Source organism: Triturus cristatus, chromosome 8, assembly GCF_964204655.1.
Source record: "Triturus cristatus chromosome 8, aTriCri1.1, whole genome shotgun sequence".
Lineage (NCBI taxonomy): Eukaryota > Metazoa > Chordata > Amphibia > Caudata > Salamandridae > Triturus > Triturus cristatus.
In genome coordinates this window covers 153702002-153729114 of record NC_140591.1, presented here as the reverse complement: position 1 = coordinate 153729114, position 27113 = coordinate 153702002, and the positions used below count along the sequence as shown (strand labels likewise).

The 27113-nt window shown below is 44.5% G+C and overlaps 1 protein-coding gene across 1 annotated transcript in view; it reads right to left on the bottom strand.

The window, feature by feature from the left end:
• Positions 1 to 5173: 5173 nt before the first annotated feature.
• Positions 5174 to 27113, bottom strand: part of LOC146801730 (uncharacterized) — a 140234-nt gene continuing 118294 nt past the window's right edge. The window contains exons 5-7 of the mRNA XM_085621195.1: positions 7898 to 7999; positions 7257 to 7367; positions 5174 to 5241 (exon numbers count right to left, since the gene is read on the bottom strand). Of these exons, the coding sequence (XP_085477321.1) occupies positions 5189 to 5241; positions 7257 to 7367; positions 7898 to 7999 (266 nt within the window). The 3' untranslated portion in view covers positions 5174 to 5188. The remainder of the gene's footprint in view (positions 5242 to 7256; positions 7368 to 7897; positions 8000 to 27113) is intronic.

The following is a 27113-nucleotide window of genomic DNA, read 5'->3' as shown; positions in this document are numbered from 1 at the left end:
CCCATTTATCTAGCGCACATCAAAGTTTATCACGAATAGACTATATCCTTGTACCGGCGGCACAGGCTCACGTTATCCGCGAGGTGCGTCATCTGGGACGGGGCATCTCAGATCACTCCCATCTGTGGCTGAAGATGGACTTTGGACACCGTAGCAATGGCAGGGTGGCCCCTATTAATCCGTGGTATTTGAAAGACCCAGCTACCCGGGAAAATATAGGCAAAGATATTGAAAACCACTTTCAAGAAAATGAGGGTACGGTTGATTCCGCACAGAATCTATGGGAGGCATATAAGACAGTTATTCGGGGTGAAACCCTATCGCTAAAAGCGGGGAAAAACCATGAAAGGCAGGCGGAATTAGAAAGAGTAGAGGAGGACGTGATAAAGTCAGAAGAGGACCTGGCCCAAGCGGTGACTCCGGAAGGACTTCATCTCCTGAGGTTACGGAAAGATGAGTTTAACAGTATTGCTAGAGATAGAGCCAGGGCACAGAGTAGAGGGGTCCAGAGCAGAATTTCTGAACAAGGAGATAAGGTTGGTAGGCTGATTGCGTTGCTAGATAGGCGGGAATGGGCTTCGAGATTGGTGCCTGAGATACAGGGAAAAGACTCCAGTCCCATAACGGACCCGCAAGCCATAGCAGACACGTTTGCAGACTATTTTCGCACAGTATATAGTACGAACGGCAAGTTCTCCGAATTAGCAAATGGTGAGATGCTAAGAGACATTAGACTTCCCACGCTCTCAGACGAAAACAGGAACTACCTAGAGTCACCGCTGGCAAATGATGAGGTGGCGCAGGCAATCAGCGGTGTTAATTCGGGCAAGGCCACGGGCCCCAACGGAATACCCATTGAGCTGTATAAACTCAGACCTAATAAACTGGCCCCCCTACTTCTGCTCCATGTCGGAGGAGAGTAGAAAGAAGGGAATGCTCCCATATGACCAACGGGTGGCTAATATTGTGGTCATCTATAAGGAAGGTAAACCCAGAACCAGCTACCCCTCCTACAGGCCTATATCACTCCTAAATGTGGAGCTCAAAGTACTAGCAAAATTACTAGCTACTCGGCTAATTAAAGTCATCAACACCCTAGTTCACCCAGATCAGTCGGGCTTTATGCCCCATCGTAATACGGTCCTTAATCTGCGTAGGCTACATGGAGTATTGAGTAGAACACCTACCATACTGGAACTGGCAGCTTTAGTATCCTTAGACGCCACTATGGCATTCGACATGGTGGAGTGGCCCTATCTCTTTGCGGTTCTGGACAGATTGGGATTCGGCCCGGAGTTTATAGGTTGGATTCACCTCCTGTACTCCGGCCCGATGGCTCGGGTGGTAGTAAACAATCGTAAATCCCCAGACTTCCAACTGAGCAGGGGCACTAGACAGGAATGTCCCCTTTCTCCGCTCCTCTTTGCAGTGGCATTGGAGCCGCTGGCTGCCTGGGTCAGGCAAGACATATCTATCCACAGAACTGGGAGGACAAGATCTCCCTATATGCAGATGACATTCTTCTTTACTTAACTAACCCAAGATCATCCCTGATCTGCCTCCTAGATGTGCTGGGGACATTCGGAAGATACTCCGGATTCAACTGGTCCAAATCAGTAATTTATATCCTTCAGGGAGACCCGCCTGCCATACCGCTAAGTTGACCGATTCAGATCGCAGCTGACGGTTTCCGGTACCTCGGTATATATGTGTCATTAGATTCGAAACTTCGCTTCACCCGAAACCTAGTACCACCCTTGCAGAGACTTAGGAAAGATGTAGCGCACTGGAGATCCCTTCCTCTCTCCATGTTGGGAAGGGCGGTTCTTTTTAAGATGATGGCTCTGCCTCATTTCTTATATGCTCTTCAGAATGCAATAGACCCGGTTCCAGCGTCCTGTTTCAGAGAGATCAAAAGTCTCCAGAGGCAGCTCCTCTGGGATGGCAGGCCCCGCATAGCATTCTCAAAGTTGACTCTTAATTGGTACGATGGGGGGATAGGTCTTCCCGACCTAAAGAAATATTATTGGGCGTCCCAACTGGCAGCAATAAACCATGGTATCTACGGTCGTCTGGACGATCCCGGATACACCATGGATAGGTGGCTACTCCCGGGGGGGCCTATACAAGGGCGTTATACGCCAAACCCCACAGTTTCCCACTGACGGGACCAACAGCACATGCAGTCCAGATTTGGCACACAGTCAATAGGCACCTGAAGTGGGAGCGCAAACTCACTCTGGCCACACCACTTTGGAGCTTGGAGAAACTGGGGAACCTCTGGAAATCCAAAGGTTTCGACAAATGGGACCTTAGAGGGATCTCGCGAATCAAAGATATTTGGGGGGAAGAACGGTTCAGCCTTTTGCATCGCTTAAAACTCAGTATTGCTTAGCAGACACCGAATATTACCGTTACCTCCAAGTCCGCCATGCGCTGCTCACTCAGATCCCTAGGGATACGACACCGCCAGAGGCCTCCCCACTGGAGACTAGGGTGCTGAACAGACATCTCCCAGACAAGACCATCTCCCTAATATACAGTTAGTTGATCAACAATATGGAAGATCCATTGCTGACTCTTAAGGGAAAATGGAATAGTGACGGGCTAGAACTTGATGAGGAGGACTGGCAAGAGGCGATTTCTTCCCCATGAGTGGTCGCAATCCAGGCCAGGCTGAGGCTAGTGCAGCTTAAAATACTGCACAGGACTTATGTAACGGGACCCTGCCTGATTTGAATGCGACAGACAGAAAGCGGGGAGTGCAGAAGGGGATGTGGGAAACTAGGAACTTTCATCCATATACTGTGGCATTGTCCCCAGATACAATCGTATTGGAGGGACATAAATCACATACTGCGGGCAGTATTGGGGGTGAGCATGCAGCCAGAAGCACGAAGGTGCATACTGAATGTCTGGGAACCCACGGATCTTAACACCTACACTACACAATGGGCCACATTGGGCTACATGATAGCAAAAAGGAACATCGCACAGCTCTAGGGCTCTAGTCAGCCGCCTCAGGTGGGGAGGTGGAAGGAAGATCTAGACTGGTGCATGTACCGGGAGAAATCAGTCTACGTGGCGAGAGGGTACCCTGGGAAATGGAATAAGGTGTGGGGAGCGTGGACTTGCTACAGAGGCAACATCTGTCCCCCGCCTGCTCGGCGGAAGGACACAGAGAATCACGAAACCCCTTGATTTACGCAACATGATATCTGTAATTTGCAATGTGTATAATGTCACTGAGAAACGAAACGGTCGCCGGACTGTAAATTAATTGATGTGTATTGGTCGAACTGTTCAAATAAAAAGAAATATTTGTTTTAAAAAATTAGGTACCTTTAAGTCAGGAAGAAGACCATTGGGAAGATTTATAGTTTGGAATGTTTGTAGTTTGCCTCAAAGTAAAACAGAGTTCTGATCTCTGGCTCAATGTAAGGAAACACTGAGATAACTGTCTCAATGTAAAGCAAAAATGAGATATCTGCCTCTGTGTAAAGCACAACTGAGATATATGCAAAGTTGTGATATCTGCCTCAGCATAAAGCAAAGTTGAGATATCTGCCTCAATGTAAAGCAAAGCTGAGATACCTGCAAACGTGAGATCTCTGCCTCAGTTTAAAGCAAAATTGAGATCTCTGCCTCAATGTAAAGCAAATCTGAGATATCTGTCTTAAAGTAAAGCAAGCTGAGATATCTGCAATGTTGAAATATCTGCCTCAATGTAAAGCAAAGTTGAGATATCTGCCTCAATGTAAAGCAAAGCTAAGATAGCTGCAAAGCTGAGATCTCTGCCTCAATATAAAGCAAAACTGAGATCTCTGCCCAATTTAAAGCAAAGCTGAGATATCTGTCTCAATGTAAACCAAGCTGAGGTCTGTGCCTCAATGTAAAGCAACACTGAGAGATCTGCCTCAATGTAAAGAATAGCTGAGATATCTGCAAAGCTGAGATCTCTGCCTCAATGTAAAGCAAAGTTGTGATATCTGACAATGTAAAGCAAAGCTGAGATATCTGCCTCAATGTAAAGCAAAGCCGAGACATCTGCCTCAGTGTAAAGCGAAGCTGAGATCTCTGCCTCAATGTAAAGCAAAGCTGAGATCTCTGCCTCAGTGTAAAGCAAAACTGAGATCTCTGTCTCAATGTAAGGCAAAGCTAAGATCGCTGCCTCAGTGTAAAGCAAAATTGAGATCTCTGCCTTGATGTAAGTCAAAGCTGAGATATCTGCCTCAATGTAAAGCAAAGCTGAGATCTCTGCCTCAGTGTAAAGCAAAACTGAGATAACTGCCTCAATGTAAGGCAACGTTGAGATATCTGCCTCAATGTAAAGCAACACTGAGATATCTGCCTCAATGTAAAGAAAAGGTGAGATGTCCACAAAGCTGAGATCTCTTCCTCAATATAAAGCAAAACTGAGATCTCTGCACCAATGTAAAGCAAAGCTGAGATATCTTCCTCAATGTAAAGCAAAGCTGAGATATCTACCTCAATGTACTTCTCCTTATTTTTGCTACCTGACATTTATACACAACATACTTCCCATGTTACATCTTTAAAAGCTTTATAATCATTTTATATTATAATCTGAGATTAAACTGTAAACCTCACTAATGTGCACTTATTCTCGCAGTTGAGCCGGTACTGCGGCTTGCTTGTTCGCACCGTTTAATCATTTGTTAACACTGCTACACTTGTAAGCTCCAGCTTTTCACTGATTTGAATTCCTGTCCTTGCTTTCCTCATGGAGCCTTTTCGTACAAAATAATCTGCATATTAAATATAACAACAACGCCATATCTCAGCAGCTGGATCTGGACAACGACTCACATTATAATTCTGTATTCAAAAGAAGAAGTCAATTCAGGCTTTAATTTATTGCGAGTTCTGCTTTATAGAGTTTTAAGCTATGACACCATTCTGCATGTACAATACAACAATAAGACTGCACTGTAATGCACTGATTCTTGATGTTAAATTTGACCTCTTCTGGCATATAATGGTCATTGATGCCTTACTATTGACATCACTACTATTTCCCAACAGTACTGACTGTACCTAGGACTACTGGTTAGTAACATTTTGTTATTTTATCACAAATAGACTTCCAAACTTTTTTTTAAATATATTTAATTACTTTGAAGGTTTCATAAAGTCCAGTGTGGACAACACACGTGTTGGTTGTAGCTTAATCACCAGGCAAATCACTGACATCATTGGCATAGTTGATATTCACTGCAGCTACAAAAGAAAATAACAACAAATACCATCTTTGATATTCACCCATGAATTCCATGGATGTTGGTATACTTTCTAGTGCATGAGTTTGCCTCCTACAGTGTGCTCCAGCATATTTGAACTGACGTGTTTAAGATTTTATGGAAGAGATTATTCAAAACTATTTCTACAGTACAGATGATTGTGTACTGTCTGAGTTCTTGTCCCAGAGAGAGTCTAGTCCCTCATTATTTTGTCTTTGTAATCATCCTAAACCATGTATTTCTAATCAAAACATAATCATTAATGTAAACTTCTTTTTATTTCAACTGAAAAGTCACTTTTTAATAATGTTGTAACTGTTGATTCTTTTAACTCAGCTGTAACCTTTACAATTTTAACTTTCATAGCTTGAAAAGACAATTTTCTCTTGATGTAAAGTAATGTGGACTACACCACAGTAAGCCTGGCAGGTTAAATTTAGTTGTTAGTAAAAAAACGTGAGAAACAGACAGTAAAAAGATAACAGGGGCAGATTTACCAGAACGTGCTGCAGCACTGCACTGCAAGCCCTTTGGCTGCGCCACGCTGTGGCACTCTCAGAGCACAGGAATGCAACATATTTACAATGATATGTCGCATTCCTGTGACCCCCCTTGCGCTGGCGCACAAACAGCTGCCATGGTGCAAGGATGCTTGCGTCATGGGGGGATTGCTTTGTGCAGGAAGGGGCGCCAATGATTACATATGCATCACTGCACACTGGATTTCTTTTGTGGGATTTAGAGAAAAGATATCTGAACTGAAGCAGATGTTGACACTGCTGAGATTTTTAATGCTACTCGGAGATAGGCAACTGTAGCCATGTTCGCCATGGAGAAATCTCATAGTGCTGGAAACATTTTTGAAGAGTTTAACAGCAAGGTCTTTGAATGGCTGCACCCAAGAGGGCTTAACATTGGTTTTGTTGCCACAGATAATGGCAGTAATATAGTTAAGGCCATGCAGGATGGTGACTTTTTCAGGGTCCTGTGTTTGGCGCACTGCATTAACATTATTGTTCAAGACTTTCTAAAAAAAGAAGCCCGAGTCAGCAACTTACTGACCACCTACAGAAGGATATGCACACATTCCAGCCATTCTTTTAAAGCCCGGAAGCAGCTGAGGATCATTCAATGTGAGCAAAGAAACCAGTCAAAGCACTCATCCAGGAGGTGCCAACACGTTGGAACTCAACTTACTACATGCTTGATTGTCTGTTTGATCAGTACAGACCAATCAATGAGTATGTCATGCAATGAATAAAGGATGCGACTGTGAAAGGCATGACCTTACAGATGGACCAATGGGCCTAGTTAAATGCCTGACAGAGCTGCTTCTTTCTTTCGATCTCTTCACACGTGAAGTCAGCAAGGAGGACTGTACTATGGGCCAAGCTATCCCATTGTTGCACGTGCTAGAGCAACAGCTGAAGGAGGTGTCTGAAACGTACACAGGTAAAAAAATGAAGCATATGAGTTGGTGGAGAGCTTATCCAGTTGCTTAGCTGAAAATACAAGGGCGCAAACTCGCAAAGTTTCAGAAAACACCCCGGAGGATTCTTGCTATCCACCCATACAGTTTTACCCACCTAGGCAGGCATCTTTTCTATCACCTTCCACCCATCTTTCAACCACTCATGCATCTGATTTCTTTCTATCAGCCACCTATGCATGCATCCCGCGTATCCTTCTCTGCCAGTCATAAATATTACATCTCGCCCGTCCTTCCTCGTTCCACCCTTCTTTCCCTTTTCGTTCAACCCTTTCATCAAGGTCATCTGATCTGACTCTTAGTCTTCTCCATAAAACTTTCACAGCTGAGTTGAAGTCAGATAGAAGAGTCCATTAGTTACTCAACTCCTGCCCCTAATACTATTGCTAATTCTAAGTAAAGGGTGTCTTCTTCAGCCGTGGTTCACAACAACTTAGTCTCTCTCAACAGTACAGTGTACACCCTTGCAGCGAGTTTAGTGTCAATAAGTAAGGAATATAACTTACCACAGCCCACCACTGCTGCTGGCTCACCCCCTGCAGCTGTCGCATCTTCTGCTCCCCCCTTACAGCCTGCGTCGCCTTCGCCGCTGGCCCCGGCACTGGTGGTCGGTACGGCTAGAAAAAACATTACACATTTTTAGATGCCATATACACCTCCCCCTATTTATTCTTTTCCACTAGCAAGATTGAAAAAAAAGTTAATACATACATATACAACATACATCACTAGTACAAATCGGGGAGTAGAGTAGAGTAGACTAGTAGTAATATGTCCTCTCCTATCAAAAATAGTAAAATATCTGGTTGGGCATTTTGTTGGTGGGAATTGTTGAAAAGCCTCAAGATTAGGAAGAATAGAAGTGGACAACCCGAAGGAATGGAGTCAGTGGCTAGAGCTATTGGTGAATCTGAGTTTTAAAATCTTTTAAATAAAGAGTGGCCAACTGGGTAAGCTTAGCTACAAACAGACTAATAATAGTAGTACAGAGAGTCAGGGATAACAAGAATTTAGAAACAGATGGTCTAGATCGAAGAAGAATTGGTAAAAAAGTAGAATTAGGAAACGGAAATAATAGTTCAGAAAAAATAAGTTGCAATAAACGTTAGGGAGTGTAATTATTAATATTAATAACAGGAGGACTTACTGGGGCACGCAGCAGAGCCCTCGGTAGAGGAGCAGTCCTGGCCGGCATCTTGTGCAGCTGCTCCTGCTGACTCTAACAACCCCCTCTTCTTGCCCCTGGTTGCTGATCATGAAAGATATAAGAAAGAAAGAGATAAACATTGATGATTGGTGTGAAACAAATAAAATATTTTAAAAAATGCTCCCAAAAAACTTATGGATACCACAATTGCTATATAATTGTGATATAATGAATGTAACGATGAGGGTTACAGCTATGTGTGCACCAGAGAGTAATATCTAGTGTGATAGTGTCATTAACCTGCAATTAATGGTCTCCTGCTAACTTCCTAGTGGCCCACCGTTAAAGCCACCTAAATACAAAACTTTTAAATTATAATAAGGAGCAGAGTGATATTACATAATATAAACAAATAAATGTTGTAGTACAAAAAATGAATTTGTGTTATTTGTTTTTATTTCTCATTCTTTAAATTTCTTTATATTGTTCCTTCCTGAGTTTTTCAATTAATCAATCATTAAATAGTATTCCAATCAACTAATACATTGGTTTTCATCTAAACCTACACCTGTACAACTGTTACATTAATTCAAAAAAACAATATTCAGAATTACAAACAATATAATAAATCCGTTGAGTGAATATTGCTCAATGTACATAGCCATTCAGCCAACGCGTTTCGTCCTATCTAGGACATCATCAGGGCTGTAATAAAAGAGAAAAGAAAAAAGAACATCGTATCACTCTCCATTATTCCATGTGTAAATCCTTTCTAAATACCTGTACAAGGAAGAAATGTATCCCTAGTATACAGAATATACCTATTTGACAATACAATCCTTGAATCAAAAATCAAAACATATCCTTTTATGATCGAACAGTGTTAACAATTATTTTCCGTTCTAATAGTAAGCTGATCACTACTCTATCCCCTGATTTTCCAGTTGCGCCCTTGGTACCACCCATGGCCTATCATTCAGTTTACATATTCCATTACGGGGAGGATAACCCACAACATTCTGCCTATAACATAACTGTTTCCAAAATTATCATTCATTTAAGAACTCACAATTTATTTTCTTAATTAATTCAGAAAAAATGTTTCTACTCCAACGTCACACCCTTTATTCTCCAAACTTGAAGGTATAAGTTCAAATTCAATTTTATATTTTCTAAGAATTGACCCTTCTGTCATAAAACCACTCTACCTCTCCCCTCCTGCTAATAATATCCAAAAGCTTGCATATCTCTAATGATTATTTCTCATATATAATTGACCTATCTAATCTGGTCGACTAGTAGTATTGTGGCGGGATTAGAGAACCGTCTAGTTATTATTTATGAACACTAATCCAGTGCTCCATTCTGGTTCCAGAATATTAACTAAGCCTAAGTACCACCTGACCTAGCCCACCTATTCCAGATGGGCCAATTGTTCACTAAGTCTACATTTCCATATATTTTAGTCCTCAGAAATGCATAGATGGTGGACACTAGAATACATTTTTGCATGCACCAAATAGTGGTTGGTTGCTGCTGACATTCTGCTAGTGCTGAGCCTATTACCACTCACTAAACAAACTACAAAAGGTTCTATTAAGGACTGGGGTAAGCAGCACTCAGCAGCACATGTTGTAACAGAGGATGCGTCACGCAGACCGCTAAAGAGTTACCAACTAATACTAATAAGTAACTAAACCTATCAATCCACCACTATCTCTTAGTGACAGGAGGACAAAGGAAGGACTAGAGTCTCTCTAGCATTACCTAACTTAAGTTCTCTAAAGTAAACTCTTACATAATCAGCCCAAGTGAGCGCAAAGTTGGAAATAAGTAAGATTAGTAGCGCCGAGCACCTGTGGCATAGCAATCACAGAAAATGTTTAAACGTAATTTACCTGCAATGTAAGCAGCAGCATTCTTGCTATTCGGAAAAAAATTATGTTCGCAATATATAACATGGAGCAGAAGAACACAAAGTAGTAATATTAAATAGCTACTCACCAAGCCCCGGGACCTCAACTCCTAGCAGGTCCAGCAGGTTGTGATCCCGGATCGGGTTATCGGACAACCGGTGCGTAAGCTGGGTAGGGGTGCGCCGGAACCCAGAGCAGCGAAACACTGCCCGGCAAACCCTTTCCCACCGCTGGTGACGCTCCCGGAGCCCGTACCTGCACCCTGGCAGGCCACCTGCTGCCAGGGTTAAGGGGAGGTGGCACTGCACAAAAAAAACAAGTGCGGCCACCTCCGCCTCTCCAAATAAGGCCCGTGCCTGCACCCCTATTGGGCGCCTGCGGAAGGCGGTTACGGCTCTGGCTGCGGCAACGCGCCTTGCCCTTTGCCATGGTTGTGGACACTCGGGGGCGGAAAAGAAAAGGTAGGCATTAAAAGAAATCAAAAAAGCAAGTAATAGAAAAAGAGTGAAAAAGTAGTGAAAAACACACAAAAAGTAGAAAAAATCTCAAAATCAATCAGGAAAATATAGAGATAGAAAATAAATCAAAAAGATCAAAAAAAAGTTTCCAGAAACAAAGGATTGAAATAATAGAGGGAGGAGAGAAATGCAGGCCCAGAACCATAGCAAAAAAGTGAAAAACAAAATGGCCACAACCGTTGCGACTGCATGGGCAAGTTTACGCGATATTTCCCCCCTGAGCACGCAAAAACCATCGCGAAAACGCAAAACGCGTTCGCGTACAGGAAATAGGCATCGCGAATGGGTGGAAACACGCAATACGCGTCCTGGAACAGGAAATACGCATCGCGAACGAGTGGGACAAGTGAAAAACAAGATGGCCACGCCCATTGGTGACCGCATGGGCAAGTTCGCAAGATATTTCCCCCTGAGCACGCAAACAGCATCCCGAACACACAATACGCGTTCCCGAACAGGAAAAACGCATCGCGAACGGGCAGAACAAGCAACTCCGCTTGCTCGTGAAATTTCGCATCGCTCGCAGAGTTTTTTTTAACACTTTGCGGAAGTCCACGTAGTTCGACTACTCGTACTTTGCCCAGGGTTAGTATTGACAAGGACAGGGAAAGCCACGCATGGTGGCTTTTCCTGTCTTTGTAAATATGGGGCAGTGAAATGCGCTGCCGGTGCGTCACGAAAAGTGAGGCACCTCTGGCGCAAGGGGCTTGTAAATCTGAACCAACAGTGTGTGACAGTGGATCAAGACTTAAGTCGATATGTCATGGCTAGACATCGAGAATCAGTGCATTACAGGGCAGCATTGATGTTGTGTTATGCCTGCATAATAGAATAATAGCTTAAAAATCTATAAATAGACAATGGCAAGAAATCATAGCACAAAATTATTGGATCTTTCGAAAAGAGGATCTCATGGATTCAAAATGGTTTATTTGGCAGAACTGTGGCTAAATATTTACTGTTCAACAGAAAGAAAGACAAAGGCTATTAATACTGACGCACTACTATTTCCCAATAGTCTTCACTGTAATGAATGTACAATTGTGGTATCCAACTATATTTAAGCATGATGAAAATACAACACTGGTTTCCTTCATCTTGTGCATGCCGTAGGGTATCACTTCTCAGTGTACTGGTTCAGTTTACACAATGCTTGCATTCACTATACAGCAAACAATAATGTTGTTTATTACCGTACTGCACATACTCTGCAGTACCTTCTCACCTGCAAACTATCTTAACTTTTGGTATTTGGTCCAAATGGTTTCTACAGCAGAGCATCTTTCCTCTTCTTTATGCAGGGGCCATCAACGTGTGTTGGCCCTGAAAGGTTTTTTTCATATATTTATATATTGCAGGCATAAATCTGGCATAAAAAACACCCATGGTCAATTTGAATCACACTGAGAAGCATTGTTTCCAAATGAGTTCTTCTCATTTCACTTTTGAAGGTTTGTTAAGAAAGGCTTGTTCTGCTGACTGTTACTATTGAGTTCCAGAGCTTTGATGCAGAGGATTGTTTGAGTGTCCTTACTTCTGCAGAGTAGTAGCTCATGTGGAAGAGTGCATGAGCTGCATGCATTCCATGATCTGCAGTGTTTGGGATAGTTAAGGATTGCAAAGTGGAGAGATCTGTGAAAGAAGCAGGCCAATTTAAGTGCATTTCTTGCTTCAACCGGAAGCCAGTTTGTTATTTTTTATGGAAGTGAATTAAGCTTTACATAAGCAAAATAGTTAACTTAAAAGCCATCTGTTAATTTCATTAACAACGAAAAAGAAAACACAATAAATCAAAGTGCTCTTCATTAGCCAAATTATTCAAGCCAATACTTAAAGTCTATGCAGTCCCTGTAAGAGTTTCCATAGAGCTCCATCTTTGTGCTGACATTGATTTAGCCAACACTAAAGGGAATCTAGTGGCAGATCTCTTCTCTCACCAGGAACCTGCGTCTGCCTAATAAGGCTGAGTAAACACCATAAGACAAAGAATACTCCATTTTGTCCTCAAATCAATTCTTTTCTGACAACCAGAAACCTTTTATTTGAGGGAAATCCCAGAACATATGTTCCCAATTCCATGTAGTAATTTAGCATCTAGTCCAGCTATCTGAGGCTGAATTCATATATTTACTGATACAGGCTGGGATAGATATAATCAGTATGCCAAAGGTTACAAAATCTGGCGAGGGCTAGAGCTTAGGTGGAGGTGTTTCTTACATTTTTTTTTGCACTCTTTTTCTGGGATCTGAATACTCAAATCCATTTCTCAAGCTGTCCTGATTTGCTCATGATTTACATTTCCTAAACTTAAAAATTGATCATACCCTCTAGCTGTATAACCTTTACACATGGGCCGGTGCTGCGCCTTTCCAAACCTAGCAGGCTCTTCTCCCACTCATGTATTAATGAAGTCGTTTTTCATTTGGAGAAACTTTAAATAAATACTTTGCATTTGAATATTACATTTTTGGCAACGTTCTTCAAATGACAGGAAGTCACTCTGGTTTAGGGAAGTTGTTTCAATTTCCTAAACCACTTCTCAGCGGATCCGTACAGAAACGTTTACTTTTTTTTATTGTTGTGCCCTCCTCACTTTCAGAGTTTCTTCCCATAGCAAGGAGGGCATGGAGCACATTTCACTGCCCTTACCGCCAGGTTTTTCTTGGCGGTGACAGGCATTAAACAAGCATTTGCAATGCAATAGGTCTCGCATTTACGTGAGTTTGACCTATTGGCATTGTAAATGACAATGCCTTTTATTTATGTTCTGGTTTTTAAAACATAAATAAAAGGCTTTGTCATTTACAATGCCAATAACTTAAACTCGCATAAATGCGAGACCTATTGCATTGTAAATGCTTGTTAAAATATTGAAGTCACGACTCAAAACGCAAGCCACACCTGTAAGCTTTGTTCAATCCGGTGCCAATGTACCATGGCAGGGCATGTGGGTCATGGCCTATATTGCCCACTCTGGGAGCATGTGGGGGCAGTGTTCTGAATTCACCATAGGAGATTAAGAAGATTTAGCCACATTCTCGGGTATGTGGCATTGGTGTAGCCAAGGCTTATGTAAACACTTGCTATAAATAAGAGATACCTGTTTCGGTGCCTCCTTTAATAGTTTGAGGTGAACAAATCTGGATTTTGTAACCTGCATTTCCTGTGGAATCTTGGTTAACTGGTTGTCTAAAATAAGTCCGAGACCTCTTAATTGTTTGAGCTGGGAGAGGACACTGGCCATGAAATCAGATCAGAGGGGATGTTTTCAGAGTTCCTCTCTCAACCCAAACACTATTAACTCAATTTTACAAACGTTTTATAGTATATGGCACCTGTCATACAGCAGTAGGGATATCCGTCGTGTTTGTGATAGAGTAATCCATCCTACAACAACTAAATCAGACCCTTAACCCCTTTACTGCCCTATATACGTATACATACATCATAAAAGGGTGCTCCCAATAAGCCACAGTGATGTACATATGCATATTATGGTCACGTGCCTCGTATGCTATAGGAATTCACCCTGAGCCTGTTGCACACTATTGGTGCACACCTTGGAAAGACGTCTATTGTAACAATCTGTGCAGAGCTGGGCCATGTCATATGCCACCTGGATAAAAACAAGTGAAGCCAGTTACGAATTCTGTAAGCCCTCTGGTGTGTAAGCCGGTCGTATCATTCATCTGGGCAACATATAACTAACAAGACTAGGCCCAACAGATTTGGCTTTCAGGAAGCTAAGACATATTTTACTCTCAAATGCGCTGAAAGTGATAAAGGACTCAACATGCTATTATTTACTTGTTGTCTAAAACCACTTAGTAATGCACTTAATAATGTCACAGTTTTGAAATATATTTTTAAACAGAAAATTCTAAGAGCCATCATCGCTGTTTTTAAACATGCTTCTTTATTTATACAGTTCAGCTGTTTATTAAATTGACACATTGGTTGTACCTAAACGTATAAGTATCTTGTTTCTAAATAGTTCGTCATACTAGAGTTTTTTCATTCCTATGCTGCTCAATTTATTGAACTCTGGAGGATGAAAGTCTCCGTTCGTGTTGTCAGGACTGAAATTCATGACTTTCCTGGCACATCAGATGTCAAAAGCAAGCACTTCAGAAGCACGATTGTAGCTAACCCTGGGTGAAATGTTGCTTACACTGGCGTAATCTCATGTGATTTTCAGCATTTTACATTTTGATTGTTAAATGAAAAGCCAGAGATTACGCTACTATGCCACGTTGCGTAATTTAGCTTCATTACGGTAAAAATCCCTTCCCTTTGTCGCTCTGTTTTATTGATAGAGTTGCTGCAGCCTCTGGTTTCATTGTATATATGAACGTCAGGTATCTTCAGTTTTCGAGCTAAGTTGTCTCTAGGCTACTATAGGCAGTTTACCACACAAGAATCAACCCAACATTGTAAACAAGCTGTCGCCATTGTGAGGGAAGTGGGATAAGGGAGGGGGTGGCAAATGGTGGGCACTTTCGGCAGCTTTGATGTTCTCATCAAAGTGGCCGCGAAATGAGCTTTTGTAACCGGGGGATTTGAAAGTGCAAACTAGTGCTTTCAGGCTGCCAAATGGTGCGCGCGACTGGCGCACATGCACTGTATTTGGAGGCCTGAAAAGCACTAGTTTGCACTTCCAGATCCCCCTTTTACAAAAGCTCTCGCGAGAGCAGCGCTAAAGCGCTGGCTCACGCGAGACCTAAAAACGGCTATATGTATGCTCAGAAAAGTTTGACTATGGCAAGACATAGAAGTCCACACCATCATTAAACTATAATCATCCCACATTAAAATGGGGTGGGCAGACAATAGTCTTGATGGGGATGGAACGTGGTTGTTAGTGAAATGGAGTCCCTCTCAGCTCAGATATAAATTGAGCCCTAATTGACTTAGGACCCTATTTCAAGTTCAACCAAACGTGCGACAGAGAAGCCTATCCATTCTTACTTAAGATCTACAATGGTAACAATATTATATTCTTTAAGAACTGTTTAGGGACTGAAAACATTTTTAGTAAGAAGATAAGAGACTCCTGCATGTGAGCAGCAATAATATTTTTGCAAGAGAGTTTAGAGCTTAGAAAAAGCTAGCATCAGATCTTTCCATCTTAATAGGACTTCACTTATTATGGTCTCAAATAGCAAGGCAAGGGTCGGCTGTATTATTTTCTTTGTTGAGTTGGTTTAAAAATAGTAAGTTGGTTGAAGATGGCCGCTCCGTAAAGCGGACTTCCCAATTCCCTCGAATATCCGTCACGAATCCGTCCTGGACCAGAGACAGATGATGAATTACACAACCGGAACGCAGCAGCAATTGAATAAGGCCGGAGACGGAGATAGCGGTGGGAGTAGAACGGAACCCATCAACGGAGGCCTAAGCGGCCTGACAAAGCCCCTGCCTCGATTACATGCAACGGAGGGATTCGGGGGCAGAACAACAGTAAGGTGTGGGGTGGAGCCTGGCAGGTCCCGAGAGCGCTTTAAAGTTGACACGGTGCCAGGAGAGCGTGTCGAGCCTACCGGCACTTAGACGTACATCGTGACAATCCCCCACGAGGAGAGCGGCGTGTGAGGGATCAGGAGGGCAATCACAGGGAGTATTGAGGCATTGGGGCCGGCCCCCACCGCCTAAGAGCAGGACATAAGGACGCAAAGTCAGTGCCAGGACTCAGTCGTAGAGGCACTCAACAGGCAATCGGACAGGGTGGTGAGACAGGGAGGTCCCCCCCCAGGTCCATGCTATAAACTGAAAGTAGCCTAAAGACTATATAGCGTAAGGCTGGGAAGACTTCAATAAAGAGGTGATGATTGAGCACAGTGGTTGTTTCTGCTCCCCCCACTTTTTATTTTACTATCCCCCCCACGGCACGTGCTGCATGAACGGGCCACAGAGATATTAAAGGGGTTCCCCCATAAAATAAAAGCAAAAAGAAGAGGACCATTGAGGACTATTGAGGGTGGCAGACTGTTCGGCAAGCGAAAGGGATTAACTGACAGGCTGCAGGGAGCATCAAAGGACCCTGGCAGGCAGCAGCGGTTCCTTCATCAATAGTGCATTACAAAGCACTCCACCCAGAAGCATCTCACGGATAGTATGACAGGAGGAAGAAACATGAAGTCCTCTCACCAAACCAAACACAACACGTTTACGCAACTGAAAAGCGCAGAAACGCAGGGGCCCTCACAGGAACGTTCAACCCAGGAGACGGAGGAGAGACCCGGTGAGCCCTCCGGTTCCTTGAATAACCTGATGGCCGCCATTACAAGGGGTGCAAACTGCGCTGGAAACCAGATTCGACAACGTTACAACAGAAGTGTTGCAATCCGCGCTGATCTACGCAAAATGGGGGAAAGGGTCCAGGAGGTAGAAAGCACCGCCAACACCTTGGTTCAAGACACGGCGACTCTGAAAACCCAAATGAAGGAAGTACTACTCATTCAAGCCACGTTGGAGGCCTAGATTGAAGACCAGGAAGGAAGGTCACGGCGAAATAATGTTTGCATCCTCGGGGTACCAGAACGATCGGAGGGGCGGGAACCAGACCTGTTTGTAGAAAAACTGATAACGCAGAAACTCCAACCAAGAAGCCTCTCAAAATCCTTCTCTGTAGAGCGGGCCCACCGAGTGCCAGGCGGATGTACCCGGCCTGGAGCACCACCCGACCTATTATAGCACGTCTCTTGAATTACAGAGACGGGATGTTATCCTACAACACGCCCGCATAGCCCCACCAGTGCTATTAGAGAATGCTCAGGTCACTTTTTTCCCGGACTTCACATTAAAAACTCAAGCGCTCAGACAGAACTTTATGGCCGCAAAAAAGGAACTCAGGAAAAAAGGAATAAAATACTCCATTCTATTCCCGGCAAGGCTGCGCGTGGAGTCGGAAGGAAAGGTGTGCTTTTTTGACACCCCAGATGCAGTTTGGGAATGGTTGGAGGGCTGGAGAAAAGTGAAAGGCCCTGGAGCAAAGACGCAGCGAGACAGGTTCAGAAAAATAGAGAAAGGGAAAGAGGAGCACCAAGAAGGAGACCCGCAAGCAGAAGGAAGAGAGAATACGGACTGAAACGAGACAGGTGGACACTTATGAGGTGTGGCATGATCAGCAAAGCAAAGCAAAGCCCTGATACAGATAAGGAATGAACAGACACTGCCCCCCTCGCAGAGACCCCTGCAAGCCAATACAGAGTGGCAGAACTGACTATAAGTTTGAGAGTACGCGATTCCAGCAGGTGGTGAGACTAAAGGGCTTTGGCTGCAGGATATCTGCACTGGTGCATGGGATATAATGAGACAGTAAATTAGGGGGGTGAGGGAGGGAGGGGTTGTGGGCAAGCCCACGTCTCTGATGTTAATTAGACAGGGGGGTCGACAGGCTCTCTGCTCAGTTCGGGGATGGGCAATTGGGGTCCCTTCGAGCAGGAATGCAGGGTGGGGGGGGTTCGGGGGAAGGCGGGATTATTTCCAATGTTATACCAAGTTGCCTATTGTTTTTTACATATTGGGAAGAACATGCAGAACATATTAAAGCGCAGACCTCACTTGCGATGCCAATCGGACATACCACTAACGTGACTAGTAGGGCCATACATAGAATGGGGACACAATGCAGCTTTGTACGTAACACGCTATTGATACTGTGATGACAGGGCAGGCACCAGTGGAACTGAAAGTGATGAGATAGAATGTGAACGGGTTGGGCAATAAGATAAAATGGGGTATAGTCCTGCAATCCATAAGGCACTCCCCGGATGTGGAGCTATTGAAGTAGACTCATTTAATGGGAAACACTTGTTGAGCGCTTAATCGAGGGGGTTACGAAATGAAGATACATGCAGTATATACCTCGGGCTCCAGGGGCGCAGGAATCCTACTGAGAAAAAACCTCCCCTTGATCATTGACATGACCTGGACTGACAGAAAAGGGAGATACACCGCGCTCGGGATCATGGGCGGGGGAGGTAGGAAACATACTCTCAATATATGTGCTGGATTGAAAAGCGCCGTTAAAGAGGTGAGAATAGGGTGCCATGGATGGTGGACTTGTTGTTGCAGACATGCTTAGTGAATTCTTGGGATGTTGAGTGCAAAGTTTGGTGGGTGACATTTTGTAATGCACTTTAAATTAAGGACTTTGCTGTGGAAAAGAGGCACTTGATGTAATTCAGAAGAATTTGAGGCTCCGTGTATTCTTTTTGGAACAAGGTTCCCAGTGAGTGTATTCAAATCGTTGCAAGACAGGGGGTATGAACTATAAATGTCCTGCTCTAAATGTGTGAGAGTAGGAAAAAGATATGTAGGAACTCATGTGTAAACAAGGGGTTCAATCTCCATTTATGACTTGGTGTGGAATGAGATGAATTGGGACGAGTTTCCGGAGGATAACATTTGTATATATATATTTTTTATAGCACAAATTCCCCATGTATGGGATGATGAGAAGAACTGATGAATAATTGTCTGGAGGGAATTAACAGTGCACGAATATTGAGGTCTATAGGGACAGTTTTGGACAGATTTTGTGTTTAAAATAAGGAAAATCATAAGACCAATGAAGGGAAGTTAATGTATGGAATCTGGTGGTGCAGGAAATGATATAGTGATTTCCTAAATTCATGTATTTGGTACTAAGAAAGAGGGCAAGAGTGGGATTGTGTACATAAGATTCCTTTGCATGCTAACATATATGCAAAAACGACAGCAATGAGTAACATCCTGGTGTTAGAACTGGGGGTCTCTAGTTGGCAGAGGTAGGTACCTTTGACCAAATAGGGACCCTTGCTTCTAAGTCAGGGAAAGGGGATAAGACTACTGGATAACCCCTGCTCACCCCCTTGGTAGCTTGGCATGAGCAGCTTATCTCAGAGGCAGTGTGTTAAGCATTTGTGAACACATACAGTAATACAGTGAAAACACTACAGATGGACACCACACAGGTTTTATAAAAATAAGTATTCTTTATATAGACTTAACACAAGACCAAAAATGACAAAAATCCACAATACTGTACTCAAAATAGACGTAAAGATGGTAGTAGTCACTTAGTTCAAGTTGATGATAAATGCAACACAGTTTCCACAAAAGTACCTGGATGCGTAACACAAAACAAACAAAAGGTTCGCAGGGATGGAGATGCGTCGGTTCCTTGCTTCGGGGGAGATGATGCGTCGCGCCTCAATGCCTGCACAGAGTAGGAGATGCGTCTTGGTCCTTACCGGAGAGGAGGTGATGCTTTGATTCTTGTACTGCGTTCCGGTTATGATGCAACAAGATGGCGCCTCGATGCAATGCGACAATCCGGTGCAATGCGATATGATGGCGCCCTTGATGTGACGACATGAAGACGATGCTTGCTCGCCCGGCGGCCGTGCGGCGAACTCTGTAACTTTGGAACCGCGAAAGGCCCTGCGACACGCTTCTCCGGTGATGCAACAGCAACCTCTGTGGCGGCGACACGCTTTTCCGGTGATGCGTCCGGTAACAGCTTTGACGAAGGCATGCTTCTCTGGTGATGTGGCGGTGAAATGCTTCTCCGGCGATGCGACGGCAGCAGCTGCGACTGCAACACCCTCCTTCTCGTTGAGTCACGTTTCCAGCTCCCAACGACACGCAGGCTGCACTGTACTTGGGTCTGACAAGTAAATCAAATAACCCAATCATGGATTCACTAATCAATACATCAATTTAACATAGGGAGCACTTGCACTGTGGCACTGAATAGCACAGTACCCAAAGCATCTAAACCAGCAAAACATATCAAAACAGAGGAGGCAATCAGTAAAAAATGGAAGGGAGACTCATACCAATGGTACCAGGTCTAACACCTGGGCTAAGGGATGTTTTAAAGATTGGATATAGGCAGGCTTTTTCAGTTATGGTTTGATCAAATATATGAGCACATTATGATGTTGTTTTTAATTAATAAGAATATTGTATGGAGTAAGTACAGGTGTTTAAATTGATATGCATTTTTTCCTTTTTTTCAGCCCTGATGTTGTCCAAGTGCGGACGAAACGCGTAGGCTGATACATTAATGTTATATAAATTCTTGGATTTAGTGTTTGGAAAAATATATGTTTATAAATAAACAACAGAATTTTTTACAAATCAAGTTTGCCTATGGACTTGATTCTTACTAGATGCAATAATCGATTGACTACAATTGAGAACATCAAATGCTCCTTTCCATGAGTTGGTGATTACTCTCAATATATGTCCCCACAACGTTGAAAGAATCAACATTCGAAAATTTAGGAGCCCTGATGCTAGCACTTCCTCCTGGGAGACTCCTCATGGGGGGGGGGGGGCGATTTTAACATGACAGGAAGTGAGGATTTGGATTGTTGGCCTGTAAGAGCCCACACTGCTAAACCAACAAGAAAAATAGTACATTTGGAGATACATCCTCCTGCTCTCTCAGATCACGTTCTGGTAAGCGTGATATGTCAGCTAAAAGGCTAGGAGAAAAAACAAAAGGACATAATTGGCGAGATGAGCTTTCACCTTATGATAAACCAGATATGTAGATATCCACCTATCCCAGTCAAAAGGATTTATTCAAATTAATTTCAATTCTACAAAGGTAAGTAGTGTATGGGATAGTTTTAAAGCTTTTCAGAGTGCTCTTTAGATTTCTGAGTACAGTGAGAAAAAGAAAAGAGAGGCACATCGTCATTCAGAAAATGGACAGGAGAAAAGAAAAAGGACAGATTTGGAGAGATGAGCTCTCTCCTCATTCTAAAACCAACAGCCAGATTTACTAAACTTTCACACAACGCAGTGTAGTAAGGCAACTTGCTGTGCTGCGTTATGCGAAAGGGAGAGAGAAGAAATGCACCATAAGATATGGTGCACTTCTGCTCTCTCATAGTGCTGGTGCACTTCAGGCTGCCTAGCGCCAACATAGGCAGCCATGCACCATGGTGCAAGGGTGTCTGTGTTAAAAAGAGAGTTCTTTGTGTACAAGAAGGCATACCTTCCTGCATGAAAGCAATCTCTCAAGGCATTTTCCTCTTTCTATGTGTACTGCAGATTGCAGCACACACAGTAAGACAAAATAATGAAGATTTTTTTCTCCTCGTTACATCACCCTCTGGGAGGTGTAGTGAGTTCACGCAATCTCAGGTTTACAAACCTTTATAAATCTGGAATTGTGTGAAATCCATGAGTGGATGTATGGGAACGCCCATGTTCCACCTATGGACCACCTCTCAGAATGAAATGCAATACAATGCGGCACAAAACCGTTGCATTGCGTTACATGTTTTTTACAAAGCCATGCAAGGCGGTTCAAATCACCCCTTGCATGGCTTTGTAAATGTCTACTAGCATATTGCATCAAGGATGTGCCACAAAGGTGGTGCAAACCAAATTTAGCCCCAGATTTGTAGATGCCACCTATCCGAGTCGAAAGAATTTATTTAACATATTTTATTAGGGTTTTCTACACATACAGCGCATCACAGTGACCCATTTGGTATAGTTAATCAAGCCATTGGTGACTCAGATATCTTTCTTGAATCCCCTTGTCATGGCAAATGTTCCCATGCTCCCCTCCCCCACACTCCCCCCTTGAGTCGGTGTTGCATTGCAGAAATTGTAGTGTGTGTGGTGTGCCCGTGTACTCTAGAGGCCGCTGTGTGTTAATTTATATGTGACTGAAAATATACATGGTCAGGGGTATGACCTGAGGGGGCCATAAGAGTTGCATTCTGAGTCCAGTAAGCTTGTTCAGGAGGTTGTGGTATTGCAGGCGAAGCTGCAGGGATGTTTGAGTCCAGTGCATTCAGTCCACTTACCAGTGTTTCCAAGGACCTGACTCTGTCTAGTGTGCCTATGCCGACTCTAGTATCCCTTTGCAGTATTTTCTCTTCACATCCCTCCCTCTTACTCATTTCCCTCCTGCATGTGGCTTGTCTAGTCCCTCCTGATGACTCCTAATTTCTGGCAATTTTCTGCTTAGTCTGGACATATATGAGATCCTGGAATTTTCCAGCAACTTGAGTTTTGGCTGAGTGAGTGGACCATCCTAATAGACAATTACCTGTGTGCACAGAATCTCCTTGTCAATGACGGCTTTGAATATGGATATGATCTCCGACCAGTAGGCGGTCAGGGTGGGTGTGAGAAGTTGGCCTGATATATGATGTCACTAATTCTAGTGTACACCTTGTATCAGTCCAAGCAACCCTTATGGTGATTGGTTGTAAAGTCAACCTTATAGACCAGCTATCCTAGTGGTAGCATGGACAAGAGCAGTCTTAGGCTAAACTCTGAATGGCATGTGAAGCCAGCTGTTATACCATATGTAATCCCTTGAATACCAAATGAAAGGACACCACAACAGATATATATAAAAATAGAATGTATTTATTCTAGGCAAACCCTCAGCACTCTTTATGAGATTCGAGGTAAGTACAACACAGTCTTATTTAAGCATACATTAAGTCACACAGGTAAGTAATACAGTTAGGCCCTAGGGGCCACGCAAACCATATACTAAGTAAGTGGTATAAGAACCACTGTCACGAACACAGGATAGGCCTAGGCCTAGGGAAGCGCTGGTGCGACACTATACTACCAAAGGTTAGGAAGTGGGAGGCCCACGGGATTCAGGTGCAGAGTGGAAACACTCACGCGTAATGCGTAAAAGTCAATAGAATTACTAGCAGTTAGAAATTAACTGTTTTAGGACACTTCTGGTATAGCTAGAAAGTCGAGACTCGGAAACTAGACCCTAGGATAGTCGCTACCCTTGTGAGCACCTAAGTACCCAAGTTACCTAGCCCACGGGCTGCGGGTGCATAGGTGTGAACTTGCGTCGGGTTTCGTCGTTGACTTCTATGGATGCCTGAACGAAAGTTGCTGACAGGCAGTCAGTGAAGAGTGTCCGGTGGATCCCAAGGTAGGGATCAGGAAGGAAGGAACCTGCAAGCAGAAGGGACAGAGTCTAGGTCACCAGCCAGGAGCCGGGAAGGAACCAGGAAGGAACCAGGAAGGAACCAGGCGATGTCGTGAAGATGCAGGTGAAGAGGTGAAGCTTGTCGCAGCAGCCACGGGTACCAGGAGACGTCAAGGACAACCAGGACCAGGAGGTGAGCTGTCCCACGAAGGCTCTTGCTGTCGGCGGCATCGAAGTCGAGTCAGGACCCAACAAGCCTTGGCAAGCGGAACCCACGCAGGATGGAGGACTTGCTTCTGGTGCAGACCAGGAAGGTCTGGGGTGCTTCTCTTTCACAGAGGAGTGGGTGCCAGTCTGGAGGAGCCGGACCAGCAAGATGAAAGTAAAGGTTCGTCGTTGCAGAGGCTACTAGCCAACGGGCCAGCAGCCGGACAACACGTCGAGCAACACAGGTGCAGCCCCACGCAGAACACGTGAAGTGTGGGGAGCTGGTCTTCTTTGCAGATGGTGCTCGGGAGTGGGGCTTCTCAATTCCCCAAGCACAGCCTCGAGGAAGCCTCAGAAGTCGCACTAGTCAGTTACTAGCCACTTTTCCCAAGTCGCCGGTTCCACGTCCCTCGTCGCCTCCACGGGTCTCAGCTTCGCTGGAGATGTGGATCTGGGTCAGAGGTGTCTGGAAGTCTCGGCGCTGGTCAGTCTCTGCAGTCGTCCCTCGTAGGATTCAGTCGCAAAGCAAGCAGCGGTCGCTGGATGGTGCCTGGTTGCCCAGGGTGGTCACTCCTTGGCCACAAGGGAGATTTCTTCCGTCTTCTTCCTGAGGTCGAATGTCGAAGGTCCAGAGTTTCTGTTCAAGTTGCAGATTCAGGTTAATCTAATTTAGCAGGGCTCAACTAGCTACTAATATACTGGGCTAGTGGGCTGGGCTACCTGCAAGGTCCCTCCTATGGGTGGGACCAGGAAGGGGTCCCGTTTCGCGCCAGAGCTGGGGCTGGAGTGCCCCAGCACTGGTTTGAACTGGACTATGCATGGGACACCTTGTGTGCCCCAGGCAGTGTCTCGTTTCATTCAACCCTCCCTGCCTCAATACACTAAATCCTGTCTAGGGTGGTGCTCGCACCTCCCAAGGCAGGAAACCTATTGTCCAAGCCTCCCTCACTGGAAGGACTCCCAGCAGCAGGAGGCCAGACTTGTGTCTGTGGCAGCAGCATCCATTTTGTGATGCTGGGGCTCTGGTTAACTTTAACCGGGTAAGTAGGTTTCAACATGTCTTCTCCCTCTAGAAGGGAGGAATAATATCCTCATTGCCAGAAATGGTATGGGGTATTATTCCAAAGTGTTAGACACCTTACACGACATGTTTCGATAAAGCCAAACCATAGTTACCATAACCGTTTAAGATTATAAGGTACTTTAAGAGTATATGGTAGGCTATATCATAGAACAGCTATAAGGACATGGTTCCGAAAGCTGCAGACAGGCTCAGCTCATGCTAGAGCACCATCTCACATGTTACCAAGCACTCTGCCTCCAGGATTGTTAAGGCCTGCCATAGGAGTGGCTGATAGGTACACATGTGTCTATATATAAGGTAGGTATAGGAATACTACACCTAAGCAAGGGGTGATTACACGACCTCGCCCCAGCTGAGTGATCAGCCTGTTGTGTCATAATGGAAGGCCAGGCCAGGGGTGGCATAATACATGCTGCAGCCCCTGGTAGGCCTAGGGTACACCTATGCCCTGGGTACCTAAGGTACACTGTACAGGGGCCAATAAGATGATCCTATCCAATTGGGTTATGCACCTAGAGTACATAGTATTAGTTTAGAGAGAGAACAGCTGGGCTGTGGGTCTGATTAGGAGGCCCACAGCCACATCTAAGTCGAAAACCAGTGGAGCAAAAGCAAAAAGTGGGGGTGAACATAGAAAGCAAACCCTACTCTCCTACACAACACCCCTCCAAACTTAGGGACATTAAGCTAACCCTGACCAGTTGAGTCTTCATGTTCTAAGTGGAAATATCTGGAGAGTCCATCTGCATTGGCATGGTCAGTCCCAGGTCTATGTCCCACTGTGAAGTCCATCCCCTGTAGGGAAATGGACCACCTAAGAAGTTTGGGATTTTCACCCTTCATCTGATTTAGCCACAAGAGGGGCTTATGGTCTGTCTGAATCTTGAAGTGAGTGCCAAACAAGTATGGCCTCAGCTTCTTCAGGGCCCAAACCACAGCAAAGGCCTCCCTCTCAATAGCTGACCAACGTTTCTCTCTAGGGGTCAGCCTTCTACTAATAAAAACAATGGGCTGGTCTTGACAAGAACAGCTCCCACACCCAACTCAGAAGCATCTATCTGGACTATGAACTCTTTGGAGTAGTCTAGACTTTTCAGAATAGGTGCACTGCACATGGCCTGCTTCAGGTCATCAAATGCTTTTTGACAGCTCACTGTCCACTGAACTTTCTTTGGCATCTTCTTAGAGGTCAAGTCATTAAGTGGTGTCACAATGGACCCATAGTTCTTAACAAACTTTCTGTAGTACCCAGTCAGGCCCAAGAAAGCTCTGACCTGAGTCTGGGTAGTTGGAGGTGTCCAGTCCTTGATGGTCTGGATCTTGCTCTCCAGTGGTTGAACCTGACCCCCACCGACTAGGTGGCCCAGGTATACAACCTTGCTGTGCTCTATCTGGCACTTAGTGGCCTTGATAGTGAGGCCTGCCTTTTGCAGGGCCTCTAAAACATTCCTCAGGTGGACCAGGTGATCCTCCCAGGTGGAGCTAAAGACAGCAATATCATCAAGATAAGCTGCACAGTAGTCATCCAGGCCTGTGAGGACTTGATTCACCAACCTTTGGAAAGTAGCAGGTGCATTCTTCAAACCAAAGGGCATTACCACAAATTGATAATGTCCTCCTGGGGTCGAGAAAGCAGTTTTGGCCTTTGCATTCTCAGCTAGTCTGATTTGCCAGTAGCCTGCTGTCAGGTCAAATGTGCTCAAAAACTTAGCAGCTGCCAGTCTGTCAATGAGCTCATCTGCCCTAGGTATTGGGTGGGCATCTGTCCTAGTGACAGCATTGAGACCTCTGTAGTCCACGCAAAACCTCATCTCTCTCTTACCATCTTAGGTGTGAGGTTTTGGCACAAGAACTACAGGACTAGCCCAAGGGCTCTCTGAAGGTTCAATGACTCCCAGCTTCAACATCTTTTGTACCTCAACTTTTATGCAGTCCCTGACATGGTCAGGTTGCCTGTAGATTTTACTCTTCACAGGCAGACTGTCACCAGTGTCCACCTCATGGGTGCACCAGTTTGTCTGACTTGGGGTCAGAGAGAACATATGTGTGTAGGATTGCAGAACTTGTCTGCAGTCCTGTTGCTGATGGACAGTGAGGCTGTCAGAAAAGACCACACCATCAACTGAGCCATCATCAGGGTTCTGAGTCAACAGGTCTGGGAGAGGGTCACTCTCTTCCTCCTGCCCCTCATCTGTAGCCATGAGTAAGCCCATGTCTGCCCTGTCAACATATGCCTTCAATCTGTTGACATGAAGCACCCTGTGGGGGCTTCTGGGAGTCCCAAGGTCCACCAAGTAGGTGACTTTTCCCTTTTGCTCAACAGTAGTGTGGGGTCCAGACCATTTGTCTTGGAGTGCTGCTGAGGCCACTGGCTCCAACACCCACACTTTCTGCCCTGGCTGGTACACAGTCAGCACAGCCTTTTGGCCATGCCAAGCTTTTTGGAGTTCTTGGCTTGCCTCAAGGTTTTTAGAAGCCTTCTTCACATACTCTGCCATCCTGGAGCGGAGACCAAGTACATAATCCACTATATCAAGTTTGGGTTGTCTGAGAGGTCTCTCCCATCCTT